General features: G+C 39.4%; 1 protein-coding gene across 37 annotated transcripts in view; it reads right to left on the reverse strand.

Moving 5' to 3' along the window:
* LOC103476732 (ankyrin-3) overlaps positions 1-27420 on the reverse strand; it is a 92741-nt gene that overhangs the window by 23519 nt on the left and 41802 nt on the right. For 9 of the 37 annotated variants that reach the window (XM_081616441.1, XM_081616437.1, XM_081616439.1 and 6 more), the window contains exons 17-40: positions 26402-26500; positions 24513-24710; positions 24166-24264; positions 23524-23622; positions 23191-23289; positions 22999-23094; positions 22361-22433; positions 22164-22220; positions 16467-16590; positions 14861-14872; positions 11360-11462; positions 10772-10822; positions 9574-9683; positions 8773-8805; positions 7090-7314; positions 6828-6982; positions 5570-5781; positions 5179-5386; positions 4962-5058; positions 3862-4090; positions 3639-3764; positions 3187-3309; positions 2644-2670; positions 488-569 (exon numbers count right to left, since the gene is read on the reverse strand). In XM_081616441.1, coding sequence (XP_081472567.1) covers positions 488-569; positions 2644-2670; positions 3187-3309; positions 3639-3764; positions 3862-4090; positions 4962-5058; positions 5179-5386; positions 5570-5781; positions 6828-6982; positions 7090-7314; positions 8773-8805; positions 9574-9683; positions 10772-10822; positions 11360-11462; positions 14861-14872; positions 16467-16590; positions 22164-22220; positions 22361-22433; positions 22999-23094; positions 23191-23289; positions 23524-23622; positions 24166-24264; positions 24513-24710; positions 26402-26500 — 2737 coding nt within the window. Of the gene's footprint in view, positions 1-487; positions 570-2643; positions 2671-3186; positions 3310-3638; positions 3765-3861; positions 4091-4961; positions 5059-5178; positions 5387-5569; positions 5782-6827; positions 6983-7089; positions 7315-8772; positions 8806-9573; positions 9684-10771; positions 10823-11359; positions 11463-14860; positions 14873-16466; positions 16591-22163; positions 22221-22360; positions 22434-22998; positions 23095-23190; positions 23290-23523; positions 23623-24165; positions 24265-24512; positions 24711-26401; positions 26501-27420 lie in introns of those variants that run through there. The other 28 variants (XM_081616450.1, XM_081616449.1, XM_081616457.1 and 25 more) reach the window with 20 other exon arrangements.

The following is a 27420-nucleotide window of genomic DNA, read 5'->3' on the forward strand; positions in this document are numbered from 1 at the left end:
GACAATAATATACACAGCCGCACACAATCATAAAGCCAATAAAAGATGCAATGGCTACTAAAATAATGACAATTCAACATAACATTTTTATTTAACATGACTTAAAACAAGTTTGAATGATAAACATGTCAGTTCCCAGTGCTTCCACAAATGTAAAAATGACAAAACAGTTGAAACAAAGAGACCGTTTTTTTTTTTTTTTTCAACATGGGGTTGGTCAGCAAAGCTTAACACACAAAAACCATGCAAATATTTGAGGAATGGAGGATGACAGAAGAGCATATGTTGAGTGGTGAAAAATGATTAGTGAACTTGTTTTGGAGGTGAGAACATGTCATATATATAGATCTTTCTCTGTACAAAGGCTTCTGAGTGACATTTTCACCAAATTATAGAAACTATAGGCAATAAAACTAATTAAAATTACAACTAAATATCCATCTGAAGCTAAATAAAAATGACTATAAAGCAAAAATCGGAAACTCACTCGCAGCTGGGTCAGTCAAATAGCTGTAGCGCTTACGCAAAGCTAAGGATGCAAAGGTATGACGTCGTTCTGGCTTTTCAGTCTGAAACAAACAAAAAAAAAAGAACAAAAGGAGCTTTAACATTAAATTTTAATTAAATCTGGTTCTCATCTATCAAATTAACTTAAAAATAATAATTTGACACAAAGTAGAACGGTGGTTCTATGTTTAGAAATGCTGTACAGACGGTTAGTAATGACACAAGGAGGTACTGCAGGTACTGTGAAGATGAACAACATACTCTCATTTAAAAAGGTATTCCTCAATTCATTGTTAAAATGAGGAACTTGTATGAATTTATCTGATTAAAATAAAACAGTAAAACTGTTTAGTGATCTATAAAACAAAAAAAATACGTACCAATAACAACATTTTTTGCCAATTAATTATAAATGTCATACTGATGCAAGATTGTGAGGTATTCTGATATTAGACTGTCAAAGATTAGAACATGTTGATAATCTACCAAAGGACTGTGATTTCCACAATGTCGAAACCATAGATGGAATTACAAAGTTTGACAAATAATACCTCGATACATTTAAAGAGTATGTTGCATAGTTCCCCCTGATCCCCCTGTTTTAAAAATCTTTGCAATGATATTTATAGTAAAATTATTATTCATTTTTATTTAACCTTTATTAATACAGGTTGTCTCATTGAGATCCAAGATCTAATTTACAAGAGTGAGCCTATTCTTGGGTTACGATTAAGAAAAAAATCATTTGACAAGCCGAGTTATATAAAAATAGAGGAATCATGCTAATATTAGCATACCACTTAGCCAACTCCTCCAGTTTTACATCAGCAGGATGCAGGTCTACTAAAGAGTTTGTAGCCAGATCTGGCAGGTCAATTAGCTTACAAATAAATGATAATTCAGGTGAAGTGTCACTGGAATGTCACAGGATTGTAAAATCACATTTAGAAAGCTTTTAATTTACTGACAGGAGGAACTTATTTTACACTCATTATTATTATTATCATTTTTTTTTGCAAATAAAATTTTAAGAGTGTTACAGGACCATTGAATAACTAACCAAATTCTAACAACGATGGGCTATTTTCCTATTCTGCCAACACAGTTTATGTAGTTACCATTAAATTTGACTATTCCAAATAACATTTACTACAGTCTTGTGCAGATTCTTTTCCTGTAGCTTCATAACTATTTTGCAGCAAGAGGGCACTTAATATGTCAGTCTTATCAGTTACATTAAAGTAGAATATTAATTTGGCGAAACACTCTGGTCTTAAGTATTACATTTCAATTGTGCTGGACACAAATTGACAAAACTACATAAAAATGTAGAAATATTTTCAAAATGTTATTTGGCTTAAAAAAGAAACTTATAAAATTGTGATTTTACTGGGTAACAAAATGTTTATTTTCCATATTGCCCACCCCGATGATATGATTTTGCCACATTACCCAGATGTACGAGTTTGGTTGATTAATTTCTCCACAGCCACCTGACGGATATCTTGTTGTCAAACACACTGCAACGTTTCATGATTAAAATTTTAAACCAGAAAAGTGCACTATTTGGTTTAAGCCTTTTAGGTTGTTGCTTAGAGTTTTCATATTCTTTTTTTAACTAAATATGGAGTCCAAACAAAACCCCCATAAAATCAGCCCTAAGCAAAATTAGAAATAAGTGGACAAATGTCAAGAGTTACGGTTTTGTTTTTAGCTGACAAATATGACATCATATCTAGGAGGAGCAGTTAGTTGGAATAATGGGGCCAAGTTGCAGGTGTATGGGGAGGAGAAGGGGATGAACAACAAGCCGAGATGTGGCACAGCATTTTGATCCTCTGGGCTTGGGATGCGGACAAAAAAAGAAACCTTGGCTAAATAAAACAATTGCCATTCTCACTCATGCAGTGCATAGGGTTATTTTGTAAACGTCGCTGCTATGTAAAAAAAAAAAGAAAAAAAAAAAAAGAAAATGCAGTTAGCAGCATCTGACAGACTCGGGCAACTGCACAGAGACAAACTATCTGCAGCACACATACTTTTTTTTTATTTTTTCCCCCCAGATTCTGCAACAAAGGCAACATAAAGAATGACCAAGAAGAAGCAGTTTCATGTGATGATGAAGAATATGTTTACCTCATCATCAGGGTCAGATTCCATATCCTGTGGTAATTCCAAGATGCATTGCGGGAGAGGAGAGGAGAGATGACACAATGGGTAGCAGGGAGGTTATAGTGAGCGGGTGGTGGGCGGGAGGCAGAAATAAAAGTCAGGGGATGAGAATGGAGCAGCAAAAACAACAAAAGGCATCAGAAAAAATCTATGGGGTTAATAAATGAAACTAATAGCAAAACAATTAAAGCAAAAGCAAAAAAGATAATTACAGTTTATTGTGAACAACCAATGCCACAACAAACATACAGATGTTTTTTTTTGGACTGCCCACATTGAGCCAGGCAGCAGGTCAAAGCACGGTGTGCATGTGTGCTTCAGTGTGTACGTTGTGGGGTCTTATGACTGGCACAGGCTTTTCCACTATTAAAAAAATAAGACACAAGCAGCAGGCAGTCGAGTCTGGACTAATTCAGCTTCAGAGGCTCTCTGTCTGGGAACGTCATTTACATTTAGATGATGTGATATGGTGTAACAGGATGAAAAGTAAAAATATAGCAATGCTACCTTCTTGTGGGTTGGCAGTGTGATATTCAAATTGCATATGGCAGTCTGTGGAAGGCCTTTGGTGGTTTTGGGCTCTCTCAGGAAGGAGAGGCGGCCGCACGGCTCCTGGCCTACATCTCGAACCTGTGGAGGATGAAAAGACGAGAAATAACTGCCGTCACCTGATTTTCCGCACTATAAAAAGGAATTCTGGATGGTAGATGGTAACCGATAAAAGATTGTATTTATATCAAGTTAAGTTCTACAAGTAATTTTACATTTTTCAGAAACATTTTATGCTTTTTTTTCTATATCAGTGCACTACATCATTATATGTTGCACAGAAATGCTTCTGTTGCAATGAACTTCATGTCAAGTGTTATGCCGTTACTTTAGTGGAGATTGTTGGAATTTGGCAATCATGCCAAAAAACTTCAAGCACAAAAAAGATATAAGTGGGAAACATTTTATACCTTGACGTTGAAAGGAAGTCTGTTTTCCTTGAAAGAGTAGAAGTTAAAAACCAGCTGCTGCCCACTTTTGGTGAGAGGTGAAAGGTTGCCGTAACAATCCACAAAGATGGGCTTTCCCTCCAGAACCTGAATGTAGAAACAACATGTATTTAAATTTGATTAAATTTACATCCGATTGCATCAAACATTAATTTTATTCGGAATACTCGCAAGTCAACTTTACCTCGATATCTTTGCTGCGTGCCACTTCTTCGAAGTTCTCTTGTTGCTCTAGAGTCTTGTCCACCTTGTCATCAGTCATGCAGAAGCAGCGCAGCCGGGCCTCCACAGTGTCATTCATCTTTGCGAACACCACAAACTTGGCCAGGTACGGCACGCAGATCAGCTCCCGGTATAACTGAGACGCTAGGCTTACCGTCTCAGGAATCTGGTGACAGTCTGCGAGCCAGAACCTGAGGAAGAGAGAAGTCAGAGGAACGTCAAAAGATCCCTTGTGCTGCAGGTTTTTAGAGTAATCAACCTTTGCCAAGAGGAGCTGGCTATCTAGAGCGAGCCCACAGAGATGTGACCGCTGTTTAGCAAACTAATTGCAGATTAGAATTACCAAAGAGAGAGTTTATACCAGGTTGCACTTTCGCCACATAATTCAAATTGAGCTAGGATGAGGGTTTGCAACTTTGCATAGTGTGACCAAGGAACTACAATACTCAGATCAGTTCAGCAGGATGCCAAAAGAAACTGTTGTTGACATCACTTAGCTTCTTATATGTAGAGAGAAGATCGGAAAACAAAGTATCTATTCACATTTGGTTAATTAAATTTTCATTTTGTATTCTTTTCTGTGTTTTTTCTTAATGGTTGTCTGTTCACGTGGAAACTAGAAGCAATATGATTCAAGATCATGCCTTTAGCTTAAAAAGTGTATTATTTAATTACATGAATGATGATTTTCTTTTCAATGCACGGACTAAGTACATTTCTTTACATGTACAGTAAACTAGTCTCACGCAACAAGCAGTAGACAGTTCAAATGTATGAAACCGGCCACAATAAAAACATTAAAACATTTCTATTATCAGAAAGTTGGCTTGCATTATTTATTACATTCAAGGTAAAATAACTAATTCTTCAAGCATCATATTAGCAGTTTAGAAGATATTTAGAAAAATTATCTTTTAATTCAAGTATGAAGAGTTGAAACTTCTTTACTACATAGAAATATGTCTTACCCATGCACTTTGTGAAGAATAATTTTTCGACATCCATAAAAAATATATCCTAATTACTAGTAAAAAAAAAATAAAATCTGTGAAAGTGTCTCACCTGGCCGATACATTTGTGGTGAAGGAAACACAGTCCGTTACAAAGGACAGCGGCGTGGTTCCTGTGATGTCCTCCCACTGTGCAGGAGACGTCCCTCCTGCGTTAAACGGGGCCAATAGATGAGCTCATTTGCTTTCAGGAAGTCTTTTTTGCTCATATCCAGTCCAAGCAGCAGATGGAAAACCTTTACGCTCTAATTATCTGCACGTCAACTTGCCTGTGATGCTGCAGAGCAAACGCAGGCACGGCGCAGATTCGCCCCGCTGGCCGCTGGGATGGCCTTCTGCCGATCTGGGAGGGACGGGGATCGTCATGGTGATGGGCTTGTGAAACTTTCTCCTTCTGGGCTCCACGGTGACAATGGGGCTGAAAGTGGCTCTGTTTCCCAGAACCGCCCTGACTAACTCATCTGGCACCGGCTGAGCCTGCGCAGAAACACAGGAACCAACATAATGAAGCAAGAGCAGAACTTTTTAAAATACTCATATCAAATTAAAGGAGGCAGGCAAGTTGGGTGGAATGAGATTTTCAACAAAGCCAAGTCAAGAGTAAGTAAGTAAGTGGACCATATCTGAAGACATAAGATGATCAAAGGTGTCTTTTTGTACCTGCAAGCCCACGCGGATCCTCTTGGTTAGAGCCCCCTGTGGGAACGAGGCCTGGACCATGTTCACCGTGCTGCAGGACAGCACTCCTCCATCTGGACCCATGTGATTGGACTCCTGCTTGATCCTGGACACCACAGCAAAATACTGGGGGAAATCCCTAGTGATGATGCGGCAGATGCGCTTCTTCTCCAACTCGTCCGGACTGTCCATCTCTGTTTGCAAAAAAAAATAAAAATAGTGTTTTATTACATGCAAATTAAGGACAGAGTCAACAGCTCTCTCTCTCTTTCTCTCTCTGGTGCTAAATATTAAATGCTAGATTTGAGTAAACAAATACGCCTCCATCCCTAACACTACTGACTGAGAGCATAATGCAAAGTATTTACTTTCACACTGTTTGAGAAGTGATTTTTTTTTTTTTTGCATAATTTACAGTCTTATGATAAGATTCTCTTTGACATTTTTGGAAAAGGTTTTCTACTTTTCAACTCTATTAAAATCAGTTTTGATGTTTGTGGTTTCCTTTTTATTTCATTTTTTTAAGTAATACAGAAATTAAATGTCTGATAACGTGTGAGAAAATTGGTTGCTGGGGCAACTGAAAAGCAATTTTAGAAAAATGATTTTTACAACCTAGCCCATTTAATTTAATTTGATTTAATTTAATTCAATATATTTGCACAATACAATAAAATAAGTCATTTATATATTTGAAAACATACAACTAATTTAAACTGCAGTAACATAATACACATTTCATTGATATCACATAGATATTAATATCATGACTGTATTCTAGTTTTACTCACATTCCAAATGCGACAGCATTTAATTTTCTTATAGATATTTTCCTCAATATGCTATTCCAATGTAGAAATAATTATCACTTTTGAGTAAAATCATTTTCCGTTTAACTACTGATAATGTTTCAAATACAGAGTGGTTTATTAAAAGCTAGGCTAATGCTAGCATTTTTACTTTCTATTTTGATAACTTAGTTCAAATATATCATATGGAGGTTCCACTTAAATAACATTTCCAGATGCAATAAACAGCTGCCTCCTTAGAGATAAATATTAAATGCCAGATTTGACTAAACAAATGAACTTCCATACCACTACTGAGAGAGAGCACAATGTTTCACTTCCACACAGTTTGAGAAGTATTTTTTTTTATTCATTTATTGTATAGTTTCTCCTACATGGACATCTGTGTGGTAATCTGATCACTTTTACTTTCAGTAGAAGATCATTGTTACCTTCATCCATCCCAGCTAGCAGTTCAGTGAGATCTTCTGGCCTGGTGTCAAACTGGTGCTCCTTCCAAGTGTCGCCGTTGTCGCTCCTCAACACAATTAGCTCCCTTTCTTTCCCTCTCATTGAACCAAAATGAGGAATCTCCACAATAACTGGACTGAGAAAGAAAACAGAACAGTTATGTTTAAAGAGCTACTCAAGCACTCCCAAACAGCCAAATGGTGTTATGACGAGGACTTAATGGTTGCCTTATTAACAGCCTACCCAAGGAACTGAGCACCAGCAGGGCCAACCTCCACCAGCCGACTGACCAGGCCCTCCCCCTCCACCATGGGTGGAGGGTAGGCCAGTTTGTGCCTTTTAGCCAAGCGGCAGGTGATGCGTGTAGGCGCTGTACACTTCCTGGGGGGAATGATGATGCGCAGCCCATTGTGGCGACTTCCTCTCATTGAACCGCCACGGGCGTCCACCATGAAGCTGACCAAGAACCTGCAGGAACAATGAGGACCAATTCAGAAAAAAAAAAAAAAGAAAAAGGAAACCCTACGAAATAAGGGCGGACATGGACACACGGTAAGGAGAATGGTTCCCATGCTGTGATCACCGAACACCCAAATAAAGAAAGAGGAAGGCAGTAAATTAACCAGGAGAGAGAGAGAGAGAGATAAAAATGAAAAAACAACAAAAGATGCTTGGAGCTGTGAAACTTGACAGTTCTCACCGTCAGCCATCTTTTTTTTTTTTTTTTAATAGGACATCAAACATTGCCTGAAACTAAACGGGGTGTTAATGATGAGGCGGAAAGTTTGTTTTCCAGCTCTAAGCCTGAAGATGAGATGCATGTCAAAGCCCCTCAAAAAGCTGCGTTCAGTGATTAGATAGACAACAATTTTCACAAATGTTTTCACTAAGATCAGGTAACAAGACTCCCATCTTATGCGTCCTATTTGTGACATGACGAGCTATTTGTGGCACCCCATATTCAGAATATGAGAAAGGATGAAGATTTGTCGAGGTGTAAATACTACTTTTACTCTACTTTGTTGCACAGCGTCTTCGAAAAGTATTCACACCCCTTGAACCTTTTCATATATTCATGTTTCATCTGCAAACCTCAGTGTGTGAAGCATCCATGAATCAGTGTATACCTGGGAAGTGGTAGGAGGACACTTCCCCGCCCTAAAATATGTTACAAATAAAGATTGAAAACATGTAGCACCTTTTAAATGCAACCCAATTTATTGTATGCATGAAAAATAAAACAACTAGTCCCTCTCTTTAACTGCAGTATAAGATCAAAAAAAAACTTTTTGGCTTTAATGCATAAACCTGTGTGTAGCGCTGAAACATGGTGGTTTCACTCTCATGATGTGGAGATTCTTGAGAATCTGACACAGATGTTTTCCATTCAGTTTGACAAATAGGAAAAGCTAATTTTCAAAGTAAAAAATGGCAGGAATTTTATTCTTTAGGTTTTGCAAAGCTGGTAGACCAAAATGTTTTTGTTCTGAATATTAAATAAATTTGAAAATGATTTACCCTTTTCATTCCTCCTTAGAGTCCCCCCCACCCCCACCACCCAGCTCTGTGCTTATCTATTACAAAATATCAAAATAAAACTCTTTGAGGTTTTCACATGATAAGAATTTGAAACGGTTCAAGGCGGATACACTGCAGCAGGACCGCTGAAAGTAATTTTTCAGTTCCTATCTCTGACGTGCACAGTGAGAGAGGGTGGCGGCACGTAAAGCAAAGACTCCCAACACACTTCTACTGTCTACGCATTGCAAAATGAAACACCAGACGACACGGATGAGACGAGCGCAGACTGGACAGAGAGGAGAAAAACAAAACAAACAATGAAAGGAACAACGATGAGGTGAGAGATGGAGGAGTGAGTGACATCACTGCGACACTGTGGCCGTGAGCAGCGAACTCAGTCGTCACCTGGAGTCGTACTGAGCGAGTGGGGACGAGACGCTGCAAAAGTAAACACATGGAGACAGTGCGCCCCCAGAACCTAGATTTAGTATCAAAGTCTCAGAGGCTCTATTTGGATCTGCAACGGGGGACTGGGGATGAAAGATGGCTAAAAACTAGAAGTGAGGAAAAAGACAAGCAACCAAACAAATAACACACACTGCGGATACAAACGACGAGGAACAAAAGGAACGAGCTACACGTACAAATTCACAGGACGAAAATAGAACCAAAGCTGGACGTGACACGTTGCCGTATTTTATCTCTAAATAACACCGGCTAATATCCGTGCAGACACAGCGCAGTTTGTTTAAAGCAGGCCTCAGCACTTTATGATGTCACATATTCAAAGTGTGCGCAGGGACATGAAAGCGGCATTTTATCACCGGATCCAAATGTAACACATTAGCCCGATGGAGAATGAGCTCATGTAGAGCCTGCAGTTTTATTTGACTAACGATTAAAATAGCACAGCATCGGCGAGTCGGGTCCTGCTTCTGGGCCGTGTCTCTAGGTGTGCGGCGTTACACAAGGGCTTCAGCAAATGAAGTGCGTTTTTCTACATAGCTGTAACAACGTAATGGTTACAGTAGCAGAACTGCAGAATCTCACAGCACCACATCTGGTGCTGCTGGCTTTGCTGAATAGGAGATCTTAACGGTAGTTTTGTGCAGTAGCGTTATTGGACACGTTTGCATAATGCATTTTTGTAAACGTGTTAGAAGCATAACGTCGGCAGAGAAGATGAGGCAGCGCAGGTGCTCTTACCCGGAGTGAATGGGGCTGGACACGGTGTTGTGACTGTGGTCCATGGTGTCCGGAGTCCAGCTGTAGCGTCGCACGCAGTCCGAACTGTGGTCCCTGGTCACGGCGAGGTGCTGGGCGCAGAGTAGAGGAAAGATGGATGAAACGGCGGCGAGGACAACATGTACACAAGAAAAACCGAATAAAGAGACTGAGGAGGTCAGAATGATCAGACAGTGGAGAAAACATCGAGGAATGTGGAAAAAATAGACAGAAACCAAACAAAAAGAGACAGCAGTCAGTGGACGGACAGAAAGTCCCCTTCCCTGTGATTTTATGACACTATTTGCGTGGTATAGAACCATTCAAGGTCAGAATGAGCCTTGATCAAATTTCAAATTAACATTTAACCAGGAGCTCCCTAAAGATCCACTTTAAGAGATTTCAACAATATTATAGGTAACTGTGCAAAGAACACTGAGTCGATAAGATTATGTTGTGCAGCCAGTTACACCAAAAAAAAAAAAAAACCCTCAGCACATGCATATGTAATATTTCTCAAATGTTCCAGCTTTGAAGCAGTAAGTTAGGCAAAATTTATTCACAAAATGGGACTATGGACTGCAAAAAGATAATGTTGTAGAGAAATCTAGACCCCTAATTCGTAACCAGAGTCCAATAATTTGTTTAACTGAGTAATAGAACATTTTTCCCATTGGTTGGCATAAAACATCCCCATGACGACCCGACGTCCGGTTGGTACTAAACCTCCCATGGCACAGCGCTCCTTTTCATAGTTTAACAAATTGGGCACAAAGACCAAAAACTTTCAAAGTACAAAACGTAAAAGGGTGAAAATGGTCAGAACCTGACGGAACATTTAAAGTCTGACAACCTTTTCTTGCACATGAAGACACAACAGATAACATACAGTAACTAGGATCAAAACCAACAAGTAAATCTTCATGGAAAGACAAATGAAGACATGAAGAGAGCTCTGATCAAACATAATAAAAAAAGGATTATGTACATTCATGAAGTGATGTCCACCGACAGGGAAATGGAAAACAAACAAACAAAAAAAAACTGCAATGATTTGATTCCACAACGAACAGAGATGTACAGAAAATACACTGAAGACAAATGGACGACGAAGCACCGTGACACTGACTCAAAACCAAAAAAGCTTCTGAATAAGCCCGACATCTGTCATGCTGAATACCTTATTAAGTGGGTCGACCAGGTAGGAAATGTCTTTACAGACACTCTGAAGCTTAGGGAAGATTAAAAACATCAATTTATGGTTTACACTTGGGACAGCGGGCAGTAAAATGAACCGATTAATAATTACCAAAAGGATTTCTAGATCTGATAACAATTCATTGCATTGAATCATAAAATACATTATTGGAAATGCTTAAAACATACATTTTTAAATGATAATAATAATAAAAAACAAGTAAAATAAGAAACTCCTGATTAGAAGAAAGTACAAATCGAGTTTAAAGAAGTTTTCTGGGCCTCTTTAAATAGACTCTTTGTTAAGGATGATGCTGAATCTGACCACCATGGCTAAAGCTAGCGTAGCCTCATCACTGCATCTGCCAGTGCAGGAAAAACCATCCTGCTTTAACCTTCCCAACCTGCCTTGTGATTTGATTTTTAATGGGAAAACAGAAAACAGAAAAGTTGTGAAGCCCGTCAGGAGTTTACCAGCAATTCTCAAAACAACACATATCTAATAAAAAAATAATTTAAAAAACTGTCAGCGAAAGATCCTGGCAAGAAGGAAGAGAACTTTTTGTCTTACCGTGTCTTTTGTGGGGGCCAGGATCTCCTCAATCATCATACTGTCTCTGGCAAAGGAGCTCCGGTTGAGCGTGTTGGACCTATCCGAACTGAATGAGTGGAGGCTACATGTTACCATGCAACCCGGCGCCACGGGCAACAACAAGTGATGGACAGGAGAACGGGGCACAAAACAGAGAGCGAGAACGCCATTACAATATGCAACCTCCAGGGAACCAGAATTTAGTCGCTGGACGAAAGACGAGTCCAGTTGTCAAGAGGAAAATGGGGAGAGGCAGAAGAGCCTGTAGCAAGAGGAGGAAGAGATACTGTAGCAGGTTGCTCAGAGATGGAAATGAGAGTGAGGTCAGCTTGTTTGCTTTAGCAGATAAAGAGAGAAAGTTGGCCAGAGCAGAGAGGGGAGGAAAAAGTGCTGAGAATATTTTTCTGGGAAGGTGTGGTGGGTGTGCAATCATGAGCACGGACACAGCTAAACTAGACTAGATGTCAAAACGATGAAACGTGAGGGATTAGTGGACCTTACATTTCGGCACCTGGCTGACAGGTGACAGTGAGAAGATTTTACATTTGTGAAAACTGAAAAAGAAACAAGGCCTCAGCTGTCAAATTGGCTTTGTTGCAATATCGCCCCTCTTTGGCCTGTTTCAGAAAAGTGAAGCATGTTTTCCCCTCAACCTTGCTGCAGTCTGTTTTACTGCTGTGTGCAATGATGTGTGGCTATTTCTGCAGCATTGATGCAGTACTGTAGATTCCTTTACTCTTTACTCACCACAGACCTGATGAGACTGAAAGACACAAAATGTGGACTTCAATATCAAACAGTACCTCACAAAGGCATTCATACCCCTTGCAGCAGTACTACAGCAAAGTTCAATGTATTTTATTAGGATTTCATGCAATTAAATTAACACAAAGTAGTGCATATTTTATCAAGAGGAAAAAAACTAATACATGGTTTGAATATTTTTTAAGTGAAGTTGTATATTTTGGGATATTTTACCAACAGTAAATAGTTGGTATTTACTGTTTTATCGATAGTGTTTTCAGGGGATGAACAAGATTAGTTTTCTTCTACATATAATCTTAACAATTTAGGCTAAAGAGATTATTTTGGTCTCATCTGACAAAATAAACAGCCTGTGGCAAACTTTAAATTCATGGATGTTTATTTCACAATGAGCTTGTTCTGGCCTCATAGTCCATAAAAGCCTGATTTTTGGAGAACACCTCCTCAGAAGAGCTGAATTTTCAGCTGTAAATACACACAAGTGAACTGTGTTTATTGAATATAACCTGGATTTTATTTAGACGTAATAGAGTAAAAATCCAAAACATTAAGATTATAATTTAAAAAAATAAAATAAAAACAAAGCATTCCTTTCACTTCACAGTCATATGACACAATATGTTGCGCCGTCACATAAAATCCCAATAAAATACGTGACAAACAGTATAAATACTAGGCACTGAGAGGACTGCACTTAATAAGTGCCTCTGAAAATGATTAAACACCCACAATGAAAGGCTGACATCTTACTGCTGTGCTTCCCAGGACAGTCTACTGTACGTGTGTATTGATGCGCCATGTGCGTGAGTGTAAAATGGGGGGGGGGCACAGAGAAATTGCAGAGCTCAGCGGGTTTAAGTGGGCACACTATTCAGCAGAGAGAGAAGGCCTTTATTCAGCAGAGCCTGCCTACACTGTCGAAGTAACCAAGCAACTCTGTACGGACTCAATGGACCCGCTGGCACGGCGTCCCCCTCGCCCCTCTCTGTTCACACCAGGACATTGTTTGTTTTTCACAGCTTCCTCCTCTTTCTCATTCTGTACATCCTTCTTCCCCTCATTTTTCTTTGTTTCTTTCTAACCTTTCGAGCTCTCAGCTATCTATTCCCGCGTAGCAGCACTTCTGCGTTCACCATCTCGAGAAAGAATTTCTACTTTTTTCTTCTCAGTCTCGCTCTTTCCACATCCTTTTCTGCTCTCCTACTTCCTATTGGTACACCAATCGACTTATTTTACTGGAGGTTGCCCACTCCGCACGCCTCTTCCTCTTTTTCTCCTCAACATCTGCATGTGAATATATCAGTGTTCTGGCGGTTTCCAGTTGCTGGGGGAGCGGGTGCGGACGCACAAACACAACTGCTGACTGTTGAGTCATTGTGCATCCATGTAAGTGCCAAACGTGCACGTGACTGTGTGTGTGTCTCCGCCAGGTCGTTCCGTCAGTGTGTAAGCTTTCCATCTCTGCAAACCATCACAGTATCTAGAATAATCCTGAGAGGAGTTCAATTACTGGCATGTCGACAAGATGTTAGGTGGGGCTGGGGGAAGTATGCTGATATTTTGATCCCTGGAAGTTACACTTGGTGACACACTAAAGAAAACTTGAAGAGGTTAAGCCACACAATCAATCAAAACTGAAAAAAAAAGTATATAAACCACAGAGATGCACCGAGAATTACACCGGTGACCAGATTCAGGCCATTTACCGCTTGAAAGATCCATCTTGTCATGGTCAGCGAAAAACACTGTACCTAAATATTAACATGTTATGCTAACAACACTTTTCTGTGTGAAAGTTGTCCACATTTTCAGTATCAGCGAGGTGTTTGAAAATGAAGTCAGGGGAAAGAACAAACGCTGTTCTGCTTCTAAAAATAAATAGATGTTTTTGCAGAGTCATGTGGGATGCTCTTTGAGACTGTTACTTAATTTCAACAAGGAGGGAGATGTTAGCATATAGTATGAAGCAAATTTAGTCCGTTTTGGCTTTTTGAAGGGTCCAGTTTTATCTGTCAAGTTTGATTTGGATTATTTATTTTTTCAACTTGGTGGAAATCTCAGTTAAGAAACAGATCTACTCTATTTAGAGTAAAAGAACAAAGAGACAGGATTTGAGATTTAGTAATGCTAGTCACACTAACCCTGCTAATGGTGGAGAAAAAACACCACAAGTGGGTTCATCTTTTTAATTTGTATTATTTTCTTTTGCCAATATCCCTTTTGGGAAAAAAAAAAAAAAACATATCCCATTATTTTATGAAGCTGATATTATAAAAAACGTGTTTTTAAGGACAGTATTTTTTTTTACGCATAAATATTTTGAATATTTTATATTTGCAACACTTGAAAGTGAAATAGAAATAAGCTAAAAATCGGCCACAAATTCTCAGATTGGTGCATCTCTAAAATAAACAAATCTAAAACAAAACACCACTAGTGCGTTCTCATCTTTTTTTTCTTCACACCAGTAACCCAAAAAACAAATTCATTTTAAAGCTTAAACAGCACACGTGATGAATGATTGTTAACAGGGATGATAAATTGTGATGAATGCTAACCAGCTAAATGATCTGAGCAATGCTGTAACAGCGACACGATGAGACCAATGTGCAATAGGATGACCTGTGGCTTTGGGTGGAGGTTCTAATACACGAAAGACACGACTCACACTTATGCTTCCTACTAATACTAATGCTTCTGCTGCCCTTTTCTTACCTGATTCTAGGGCTAGAATGAGGGACAAGAAAACAGGAAGAAGAAAAAAAACAGAGCAGTGAAAAGCAAAGCATTTTGAAAACATTTAGGCATGATATGACTTTTCTTTAGACATAGGACACTGATGCTGTGCTTTTGCATGGTTGCACTACTCTAAGCACATTTTGTTTAGATTTGTATGAATGTGTGTATTTGTGTGTGTGTGTGAGTGTGCAGCCCAGCAAAAGCAAAACCATGCAATGTCGATGTATAAACAGAAAGGTAAGGGAAAGCAAAGGCCTTGTTCAGCGTCATACGTAAACACAGATCAATAAAACATTACTTAATATATTTCACAACATTCAAGTTCTTGTACAGAGACATTTGAATCGTTGGCAAGGAAAGTTTATCCAGTTTCAGAGGAGTAGAAATGCATTTTGAGGAGGAATTTTACATTACTTCAATTTTGCATACTGTAAATTTTTTTTATAAGAACAATTTAAAGTTAGAAATGCTAACGCTAAATTTCCAGTCCACTTCTCTTTTGGGATGTTTGTGATGAAGCAACAATCCTGTGAATGTCTACAGCTAATGCCAATACTAGCCATCGTAGTTGCAAAAGATAGTTAAAAAAATGTCAACAAATAACTAGTAGTGCAATAAATTTATCTTCTTTTTGAAGTTTTAGCAAAGCAAAGAAGCAACTTCTCACACACAAGCTGTGGCATCACCTGGATTTCTTAATAACTGGCATCTCTTGGGAAGAAGTTTGGAAAGAAATATCTTAAATCTGGTTCATTATATTTTTCTAAAATTGAAACTGGAATCAGATAAATTTGGTGTCAGCTAGTCAAAGTTTTGCAAAAAGTGAATATTAGAAATCTGACCCAAATATTGGATCAGTGCATCTCTAATATTAAACACAAAAAGTGAAGCAAAAAAAAAAAATAGATAAAATAAAACTAAATCCTTTCATTGTTCAGTATCTTAACATTTGAACAGCAACTACATTTAGCCACTACTGAAAATTTTTCCATCATTATCCTTGTTTACATGGAATCTTTCTATCTAATTCTGGGTTTCCCTTGTTTGCCGAGTCCTGCTGATGCTAGCAGCTTCCTGTCGCCGCTCACCTCTCTGTTTCCTTTTTTATCAATCCAGCCATCATGGTACATCTGCCATCTGTCACTATAGAAACAATAGCCTCCGATGTGTTTTCCCCTGTAGCCTGCCAGTTTTCCACAACAACCTTTTGTAGTCTCTCTGAAAAGTGCACTCATGCGTCTCGTCTCTACACTGTGCTACACTCTGGGCCGTTTCGTAGCTCTGGCCTGGGTTTGAATGAGGTCAGGCAAAACGCTGAATCACTTTTTTTTTTTTTTTTTTTTGTTAGGTTGAATCGTTAGATGGCAACTTTCCAGGCTCTTTTTTTAAGGTGATCTCCATGTTATTCTTTATTTGTTTTGAGTTCAGACAAACCAGAAAGCTTCACAACATGCTTCGGTTTTGTAAAGCAGCGGCCAATGCAGTAGATATAAATCTATAATGAATGTGATTACAGCATCAATGATCTCCCATTAATCCAGCTAAATGAAATAAAAACTTAACTCAAGTGACACTAGCCTACCTGGCAGAGCGCGCTCCTATGCTGAAGCCCATGTAGCCCTCCTGCGGGAGAGAATCATCCCCCAGCTCCTTGAGGTCCTGAGGTCGCAGGTATTTGTCAGTGTCACCGGTCATCGCATCCTCACCTGGAGGGGGGGGGTTGAAATCACAACATCCAGCTGTTAACTTCACAAGCGGATAAAGGAGGAGGCGATGCAGCACCTCAGAGAAGGATAATAAACCAGAACAGCCAGCATCCATCTCTTTCTTAGTTGATTAGAGCATTTATTGAGGCCCTGGGGGCAATTATCAGCAGCACTGTGACATTGAACCCAAAACATCACTGCAGATACACAGCCTACATCTACTTTTATTTGAATCTCTTCAATAGACTGTGGCGTACCACAGCGTGAATCACAAATGACTGCAGCTCATTCAGAGGTTCGGAAAAGGATTTAGCAGAAAACATCATGAGAGCCAGCAGTAAAGCAACTTTGCGGTAAATCTGCTGCTGTTCTGTAAAAAAACATCAAAAAAAATCAAACGCACCTCCCATCACAGCACTCAAACACAGAAGACAAGCAAAGCCAGAAAAACAATACAGCAGCGGAAAGTTCAGCAGCGCATCGCACCTCGATCAGCGGACCGGTGGACGATGACACGCCGATCAATGAAGCCGCCGGAGCGGCCGTAGTGCTTCCCCTTCTCCCTCATGTCCGTCTCTGTCCTGCCTGCAACACTGTGCTCCTTCACCGCAGCCCCTCCCCCTCCTGCCTTCAGCACTGCCGCACTCCGAGCAGACGCCACAAACCCGCGTCAAGGCAGCGGCATGAGAGCACTTCCGGAGTCTGATTTCAAAATAAAACCCAACTCTAACGCACGAATAAGGGAGGAAATCTTTTTTTTTTTCTTGGCAAAAAAGAGCTCGTTTTACTTATTTTCTAAAAAAAAAAAAAATTAAAAATTAAATGTGATGGAAAATTGACGGAACAAGAAGAGTGTTCAATCCAAACAAAAAACAAAACAAAACAGAAAAAAGACAAAACGCAACAGTTCAAACTGGTTCTATGGATTTTGTGTTTTAAATTATATACGTTTTTTCCACTAACAAATGTAGTGGAAATATCAGTAAATATCAGACACTGATTTATTGAAACAGGAAAAGAGTCTTTGCTTTTGTGTATTTGGGTCAGCCATATCACAAACGAATGGTACAACAGAGAATGTTGTACCACAACATTCTCTGTTGTGGTACAACAGAGAATGTTGTACCACATTCTCTGTTGTGGTACAACAGAGAATGAGCGACTTTTGGTAACTCGGATGCTAAAAAACAGGGGTGTTCATTTTCATGTTGGGCCTTATGAAGATCAGAAATGTCTTCAAAGGGCCAGTTGTAGTAGAACGTATGATTTGATTGATTTATTCATCAGATTCATGGTCCACATAGATTTTTTTTTTTTAAAAGTACATGATACACAACAATAATACATAAAAAAAATACGGATAAAACTACCTAAACTGTTAAAATATTAATAAATAGCTTTCTCTTCAATGGTAACATCTTGCACATCTAGAAGTATACATAAAAAACTGCTTCGATTTGGTTGATAAAATTATATTTCAGCACACATCTGTTATTTGTGTAGAATCTGGAGGGTCACATAAAAACTTATGATTTGAGTTTGGCACATATGTGCTAAAACTTTCAAATTGCATTTTAATGTGTTTTTCTAAAGGTGCATGTGTGTAAGCTAACGTGTTTTTTCCCCTCAATCAGTCTTTATTAAAAATAGGTCATTTTATTATTATTTTTGATTGCACGTCTGAATGTGGTACTGACAGTAATTTGGAAACATAAAATGACATTTCTGACATATTGTGCATTAGAACACCAATCCTTGTTATCTGGTAAACAGCTTAAAGTGACATGTTTGAAGCAGAGTTTTACTTCAGTGACCCCTAAACAATGGCGGATTCTGACAAAATTTAACAGGATTTTGTCACTTGCAGTGTGGGGCGTTGGATGCATACCCAGGGCGACATCTGTTACTGACTGAGTGAGGTTTGACTGGGAGGACATAATGAAACCACTCATCATAATTGCAATATCTATTATTCTAGGTGTTGCTGTGATTCATTTAAATGAACTGTTTCCATTAAAGAAACATTAAACTGCAGTAACTATGTGTGTAATTTAGCTAAGTGCTAAAAAAAAAAAAAAAAACTTGTGTTTTTATGTTCCCATCAAATTTTCAAATGTTTCAAAAGAATAAATAACACATTAAACCGATGAGCTCCACATTCTTGGTGGAACTGACTGCTGAACTTCCTGTGTTTTCTACACTTTTTCTGTCTGACTTGACCAAACAAGCAATTCACTTCTTTTTTAGAAGTAACATCACAAACCCATTCAAGCACAGACACACCGACTCGGCACAAACATATAGTCTTATGCTCCATTACCATCATCTCCGCTAATAAATTAAATATAAATAAATACATTCGCCCTAAAATAAAATGTTTCAGCTACCTAGATGACTCATCTCAATGTAGCTTTTTTTTTCGTTATTTAGTATATATGCTCGACGTCCCTTAACTATTAATACCGACTTACCTTTTTCCAACGCAGCCATGTTGATCGCAGCTCCGCTAATTATTTCCTCTGCGACTTTTCTCGCTCCCCAAACGTGAAGCAACAAAACCCCCACATAAAGCTAAAAAATACAAATAAAAAAACTAAGGAAGACCTACACCGAACAGTCCATCCGGTGCGCTTCTGGCGCAGACGGGAAAAGTTGCGCTCTTCCTTCATTCAGCTCCTGCGCCTAACTGCGCTCGGGCAACAACAACAACAAAAAGTTGCGCGTTTGGATCCGCCGGTGCGCGCCATCTCTCCCGTCCTCTTTTCGCAAATAAATGAAACAAATCCAAAGTCTTGGAACTTTTGTCTCGCCGTGAGGGCAGAAATGTCAGAAGTCAAAACGCCGCCTGACCGCAGGAGTTAATTCTCCCGCAGGCGGCTCAGAGAAAGCTCATCTTATTGGATTTAGCGAGAGAGAGAGAGAGAGAGAGAGAGAGAGAGAGAGAGAGAGAGAGAGAGAGAGAACTCGTCCTCAACAAACTCACTGGAAGAGTTTAGGGCTCCGAGGAGAGAAGCAACAGTCAGCTGACAGGTTGTGTGAGCAAATGCCTGAGAATCTCACTGGAGAGGACAGTGAATGAGAGAGGGGGAAAAAAGGAAACTCTTTATGCTGGAAGCCAGGGAGAGTTTGGCTGCATGTCAAACTGGGGAAGTAGTGTCAGTAATGATGAAATACTCAGCAGGCACGTTTTTTTCTCTCTTTTTTTTTGCCATTCCTTAAGAAAATATTGAACCACAACGCTTCATCTTTCAGTTTTCTCTGCATGGTGCATCCAGTGATTTTGAACACACACACACACACACACACACACACACACACACACACACACACACACACACACACACACACACACACACACACACACACACACACACACACACACACACAAAAACACCACACCAGATCCGGTAAACATGCCTTTTCAAATACCCTATGACAGTAGGGCATAACAAATATTAAACGTTTACCCATTCGCAGTACAACTGGAAACTACAGAAGCCTGCTGAAAGTTTAATGTAAGTAAAGGAAAAGCCACACAAACAGCTAGAAGCAACACATACTGGCCAACCTGCGCTATAATAGGATTTCCCCATATTGGATTAAAGAGAGTTGTGGTAAGTCTTTACTTTCTCCTAAGACAGATCTACACAGACCAAAAACCGTCCGGCAGTGAGGAGGGACTCCACTCCTGAAAGCAAACACCCAATCTGTCCTCGCTTCTATTGGGCTGCCATCAAGTCCACTCTGAACAGGCTCACTGCGGATGAATTATGTACACACACTACAAACAGCTCACACACAGCACAAGGAGGATTATCTTGTCTTTTTTTAATTTTTTTTTAATTCGACCACGCTGGTGGCAGCGCACAAGGCCAGTGAGGATCCAGCTCAAAAATAAATTCATCCACCATCACTTGATATGTTTGTGCAGTCCAACCGTATCACCTGACAAAGAACCGCCGCCCTCCCAACCGTCCCCTAAGCAACGGCCTGTGAACAACCTCATCAATTTTACAAACGCGTTAGCTTTGTGGTTCCAAAACAAACTGCAGTGGACTGAAGGTGGCAGCTTTAAACAGTGTGACTCGTACCATAAACACGGCTCTGAAGGGATAAAAGTGTTCTGTAACCAAGCCTGTTGCTGCATCATGTGAGTGATAAAAAACGCAATTTGTTATCTCTTGCATAAAGAGCCTTTCTAAAGTTTTTATATCCCATTATATTGTCCACATTGTGTTTCATTAAAATTGCAAACCTCAGTGTATTTTCTTGGGATTTTGTGTGACTAAGACAAAGTAGCACAACATTGTGAAGTGGAAGGTGAACGAATCATAGTTTTCCAAGTTTAACAATTAAAATAAAAAAAATCCTGAGTCATTAGTATTCAGTCCCCTTTTTCTCGCAAATAGTTGGAACCAACTATTTTAATCACACTAAATCCTGGTCACAGAGGCTTAATGGAGACCATTAGTAAACATGACCAGGGAACACAGGAACACATGGCTTTAATGGAAGAGAGGCAAGAAGAAAGCCACTCTTTGGAAAAAAACGTCATAAGAAGCAATAATTAGCGTTCGCTATAAGCCATGTAGGAGACAGGAAATGGCAGGGCCGATGAGGAAAACAATCTGGATTGTTGATCAAAAGTCACAACAGTTCATGTGAAAGGATAAAACGAATAAACAGGGAAACATGACGACGGCAGCATCATGCTGTGATGAGGATTTTCTCAGGAAGAAGGTCAGAGTCGATTGGGATGGATGGAGCTATGTGCAGGGGAATCCTGGAAGGAAACTTGTTGGAGCCTTTAACAGACAGAACATCATTTCACCTCCCACCACTAGGTTGCATGACCTTAAACATGCAACCAGAGCTACGATGGAGTGGTTTGGATCATCAGACTTCCATGTATTAGAACCGACACTTAAAGCCACTCAAAAATGTGCGGCAAAAGTTGAAAATGGATGTTTGTAGATGCTGCCCATCCATAAACATTAATCGAGCTTCAGCTATTTTGCAAAAAAAACAAAAAAACTTGGTTCAACAAGAATTCACTCACAGGGACCGGATATGAATGCAGAGGATTTAGAGGTTTTTAATGGTAAAAATGTCAAAACCATGTATAATTGTCTTTCCACTTGGCAGTCATGCACTACCTTGTGTTGATCTATCACATAAAATCCCAGTAAATACAGAGAAGTTTGTAGTTTTACTGTGAGAATGGTCAAAGGGCATCGGTATTTTTGCAGAAAGTGTTTATGACAAAGATAATCAGTGTTTGATATTCCTAGACCTGCAGAGTCAAAGGATGAAGCTTGACAGAATATAACTTTGCAGATCTCAAATAAAATGCGTGTAGCTTAAATGATGCAAAAACAAAACAAACAATAAAAACAGGATGTGGTTTCGTAGCACAAGTGGTTAATAGTCTAACAGAAACTACAAACAAACCACTTCACTCAGCTGAATTATGAGTTTTGAATGGTAGGAAAGCAATGGCTGTTAGCACAGTGAGCTAAAGATAAGAAAAGAAAGCAAACGGCACAAAACAGATTCAAACTGGTCACCAGTACCTTCATCAACATCAGAAAAAGACTCTTCTCTGAGAATCTGTGGCACATTAGTCCGAACTGCGTGATTTGGATACACATACAGTTAAGTACGCAATTGTCAAAGACATCCACCACACAATGTAGGTGGGAATCGTGATTAAAAGCAAAACAAAAAAAACCCGATAAAATCTGAGATACTTTCACAATAATTCACTTACCTTCGTCATCTGACATGTCAAGGAACTCATTTATGGTCTCCGGGACATTGATTTTGTGTTTTTCCGAGGCACTCTGAATTAAAAAAAATAAAACACACACACAGGTACATGACATATAGTTAGAAGTTGTTGGAGAAACATAATTCTTTCTTCCTTCCTTTCTTTTTGTCTGTATGTTCAACCACTTGACTCTTGATTTTACCTTGTGCAGTCTTTTACTTCCTACCACTCAAAATGATTGCCTCTCACTGGCCATTTTCCCCCAACTTTTCCCACTAACTTTGCTGCTGCGTCGTGTGCAAACTCTTCTCCTATGGCCCACCCTCACACTCCTCATTGAGCCTTGTGTCAATAAGATCGCTGCCGGTGACCTTGGCTAAGGAGAAGAAACCTAAGCTCCAATCTAAGCCTTCTCTCTGTTTCTTAATCAGGGCAACGTCCCACATGTGACACGGCGTGACGGACTAGCTTGCCGGCTCATGATGCCACATTTGCTCACTCGCTCCTGTGCTGCCGACTGGAGGGACGGGTTTGATTTGGACAAGCCGGCACCGACACGATTAAGTAGAGCTTAATTGCATCGACGTAGTTTTTCTAACATTAAACAAGAAACTGCCGAGTAGAAGACAGTGTCTCACCATAGCCGAGAGGTTTTCATCAGTCATGGGTCTCAGAGTGTCCACTACGGAGATGTACCCCAGACGGCGGGCCACTGAAAGGGCAGTGTTTCCATTCTAACCATTGTGGGGGAAAAAAAAAAGAGAACGAGTGAGCCCCTGGAAAACATAGAAAGCATTCAGCATTTCAGCTTGTCCGTTCGGCGTTCGCACCGCGGTGAGGTCGTTGGCCGAGGCTCCGTGCTGAAGCAGCAGGTTGATGATGTGGGTGTGGCCCTGCTGAGCTGCTTGGTGGAGTGGAGTGTAGCCGTTCTAGATGGAGACAGACACAGTGAAAACACGTGAATTGAAACAACTTCTTCTTTGGTGAACTGAGTTTGAAACTTGAAGGAACGTTTAGGATTTCCTCCTCAGCTCAAACTGGTTTGAGGATAAGCTACAAGACCGATCTTTTGTAAAAAAAAAAAAAAAAGAAAAAACATGAAATTGGTGCTGCTATAGATATTAAAAGTGACTGATGCTGGCTGCAACATTGAGGAGGTTCACCTTTGTTTTGGCATTGACTTTGGCGTGGTTCTGCAGAAGAAAGTTTGCCATCTTTGCGTTGCCGTAGTGACAGGCCACATGCAGGGGAGTGTATCCAATCTGCAGATGGAGGGACATGAAAGGGAAAGGAGATGAAAGGGTGAGTAGGAGGTAGTTATGGACGGTCAAAAGGAGCATGAAACATAACTTCTAATAGATATCTCTCTTTTTAGTGATATTTCTTTTAAAAATGTGGAAACATGCTCATCTAACCAAACTCAGCAGGCTATCACTGTCTTACAAATAACCAGAACGCTGCTTCATGTCTCATGTTAAGTTATGATTATGAGCACAACACTTAGAGATCAGGGCAGGAATGACCTTTCTGCTATAAACATCTGTCCTGTCAGCACAAACACTCCCCAAATAACCTTCATCTGGGGCAGATCAGCCTCAGCACACACATACGGGTTGACTTTTTATTTCAATGTGTTTGTTTGATGCAGAACAGGGTGATCGGTAAACACGTCTTGTTTATTTGAAATGTTAAAACTCCAAGTAAGATGGAAAGAATGAATCAACAAAAAAAAAAAAAACTACAAAAACCGAATAAGGCTACAGTTATTTTTTATTTTTTTGTATTTGCAGACTGGACTGTTCTACCTTTGTTTGTGAGGTGACATCAGCCTCGTTGATTACAAGGATTTCTGCAACGTTGACCTTGTCTTCCTGAGCTGCTAGGTGCAGGGGCGTGAGTCCACTCTGTGTTAAGTTAAAGTACACACACAATACAACACATGAACAAATACGTCCTGGATGTAGCTAAGAACATAAACACATGATAACAACTCTATTAAAAAAAAAAAGGAGCTCCAAAGATCCTGCTGGGGAAAAAAAAAAAAAAAAAATCAGATTTTGTACGTTTTGGGATCGAAAGCTAAACATGTTTGTTTCAAACAACATTGGTTTACGTGTTTCCAGCAGGGATTGTAAAAACTGGCATTGGTCACCTTATTGCACACATTGACGTTAGCATTCTTGGCCAGCAGCAGGGACACAAGGTCCACGCTGCCCTCCTGCGCCGCCAGGTGAATTGGACTGATGCCCTGCCGCGTCACCGCGTTGGTGTCTGCGCCGTACTCCAGCAGTGTGGTCCCGATGTCCATTTGGTTCTTTTTGGCAGCGATGTGGAGAGGCGTGTAGCCATTCTAGGACAAGGAAAGGGAATTGAAATACTAATTTGATGTAACTGCAGGTCATTTATATGATCAACCTCATTTGAATTCATGGTGCAGGTTAATACTCAAGGTAACAAAAACATCTGAGATTTATTTTCTCTATAACTTATCTATTTAATTCAGAGTCATGAAACTGTTTTCACACATAATGGATTAAAGTACAAAGACTTCAACACGTAGATAAAAAAATCATAAAAATAGATGGTTGATCCACAATCACTTATTTTTACTTGATCTAAAATTGTTGGATGGAGAAAAGTCCTGCGTCATTTCAAGATTTAGTAGACTGTCAACCCTCAAAAGCTAATTAAAGATAATCCTAGACCTACATTAATGAAGAAACAATTAATAAACTTCACACTTGTTTTACACAAGAACAGAAGAAAACTCTGTTAATTGGAAAACTAGGTTGCAAACTCTCAAAAACTGCAGGTCTTCTGTCAAATCAGAGTCACTTTACCCAAGTCCAACAATACTGGCATTGCAAGAACCACCATTGATTACCATAGAATGAGTGACGTAGTATAACCGGCCCTTTCCCAAATAAACTGGACCATGAAATAGCACAACAAACCGCACCAGTCCAAGCTGCTCAGCGAAACGAGGCATAAGTTAAATTAAATCCAGGTTTGAAACTCGAATCCCCGTCTCTCATCTGCTGGTCAAAAGTTATCAAAAGTGGACCTATGAAGAAACATTTTAGGATCTGCAAAAGGGTCAGGTGTAGCAAAGGCTCATTGATGCACGTTGGCTGAAACATGCTCCTAAAATAGCTAACGATGCTAATACTGGTTTTAATGGAACCAGTATTAGTCATTATGGCTGATCAGAGTATCTTCCCCTGGCAGAAACTGAGGACGGTTTATTCAAATTTGTATGCGGCTTTAGGACCCAAAAAGTAGCAAGGAGATTAAAGCTTTAAATAGAGCTAGTAAAAAAGATTATGAGAGTGTGCAAAAGGAATCTGTCACATTCGGTAAATTTAGAACACGTTCTAAAAATATACAACTAAAGACACACTATCTCTTTTTTTTTTTTTTTATCGGCCTCCTTCTAAACATTAACTCAGAGTTAATTTTCAAGGGATCTTTTAATGGTTTTTGCTATCTGAGCGTGGAAATACACATGATGTCTCTGAAAAAATGTACAGCTTGCATTTGTATGAAAGATTATGCAGACAGACTCCTCCAGAATAACACCAGTAACAACCTGCCAGAAGTGCTTAAATTAATCCAAGTGCGCCAAATACACACCCAATGTTTTATTATAAGCGAGCAGCAAAAAAAAAGAAAAGACGTGCAGGAAGGAACGACTGGATGAGAAAAAGGAAATGAAAAATAGTCTCTCAAGTGCTGCATGATATTTTCTCTTGACAGAAATTTTTTTTTTATTTTTCTATTCATCACTTGAGTACAAAAGCCACTGCCAAACTGTAAATCAACAAATATTTCCATGCAGAGAAAACTGCATAAAGCATCAACATGGAGAGATAAAAATAAATGGCTTCCTAGAAGTTACTGAAGTCACTATTTAGGAGCAAAGTCTGCCCGGCAGAGAAAATTCAAAGGAAGCTAAAGATGACCTATCATTCTAAATCCAAACTTTACAAAAAAGTAAAGTATTATTGACATTATGAGTGTTTTCTGTGTCTGTGTAGATACCTTGGCGGCAGCATGAGGGGAAGATCCCTGATCCAGCAGTAACAGCGCCACTCTCTGATTATCGTAGTGAGCGGCTACATGCAGCGGAGTTAGCCCACTCTGAGACACCCACACACACGCACAGGGCATGCAAGAAAGAATATTAGAAATCACTTAGCATGTACTATTAGAAACATGCTAATATAAAGTTAGAGCATCAAATCAACAGAATACGGACAGAAAACTGGGGGGAGACTGGGAGAGTAAAGCAGGATGTTAGCATCTGCAAAAAGAGGCATACTAAAGGAGAGAGTCATTGGTCAAATCCTTGACTTTGTTCGTTGTCATTTTTTTTCTTTTCTTTTCTTTTTTGTATTTATACTGCTGTGGTAAAGTATTTGAAATGTATGTAAAAAAAAACTGCAATCACATTTATAAGATGCACAAGAATAAATGCTATGAACCTTTTCCATTTTGTCATAACTTAAGCTGTGATATTAAATGAAAGTTTCTGGAAGTCCCACATTTAAAAGAAAAATTGTATATTATCATCAAAGCAACATTTTAGGGGTTTACCTGTTTATTTTAAAATCCTCTACAGAGCTTATTACTGCACAATAATAACTTTGGTTCCAAAACTACAGCGTCAAACTTGCAAAAAGTTCGATTTATTAAAACATTTTTTATTAAAACATTTATTAAAACATTTATTAAAACATTTATTAAAACGAGGCCGACCTGGATGCATGTGAGGATAAATTTCAGCGTCAGAAAATAAAAACAGGAAGTAGGCCAGCTTTATACTGCCAAAATATACCAGAAATAACCTGTTGGGCCATTACAAACATCCGCAGAAGGACTTCAAACTGACCCTTACAACCTGCTTGATGAAAGCTCACAATGGAAGTGAAGTCGCCGTTTTCCCCACACATTTAGCCTCGGTGAATCAAACTACAAACTATTTCCCCTAATATCATTTCAAGGTAGCCCAAAAAATTCACAACAAAGCCTGGATTTAGGAGTTTGGTGTGACAACGCCA

This window comes from Poecilia reticulata, chromosome 15, assembly GCF_904066995.2.
Source record: "Poecilia reticulata chromosome 15, P_reticulata-male-v2, whole genome shotgun sequence".
Classification (NCBI taxonomy): Eukaryota; Metazoa; Chordata; class Actinopteri; order Cyprinodontiformes; family Poeciliidae; genus Poecilia; species Poecilia reticulata.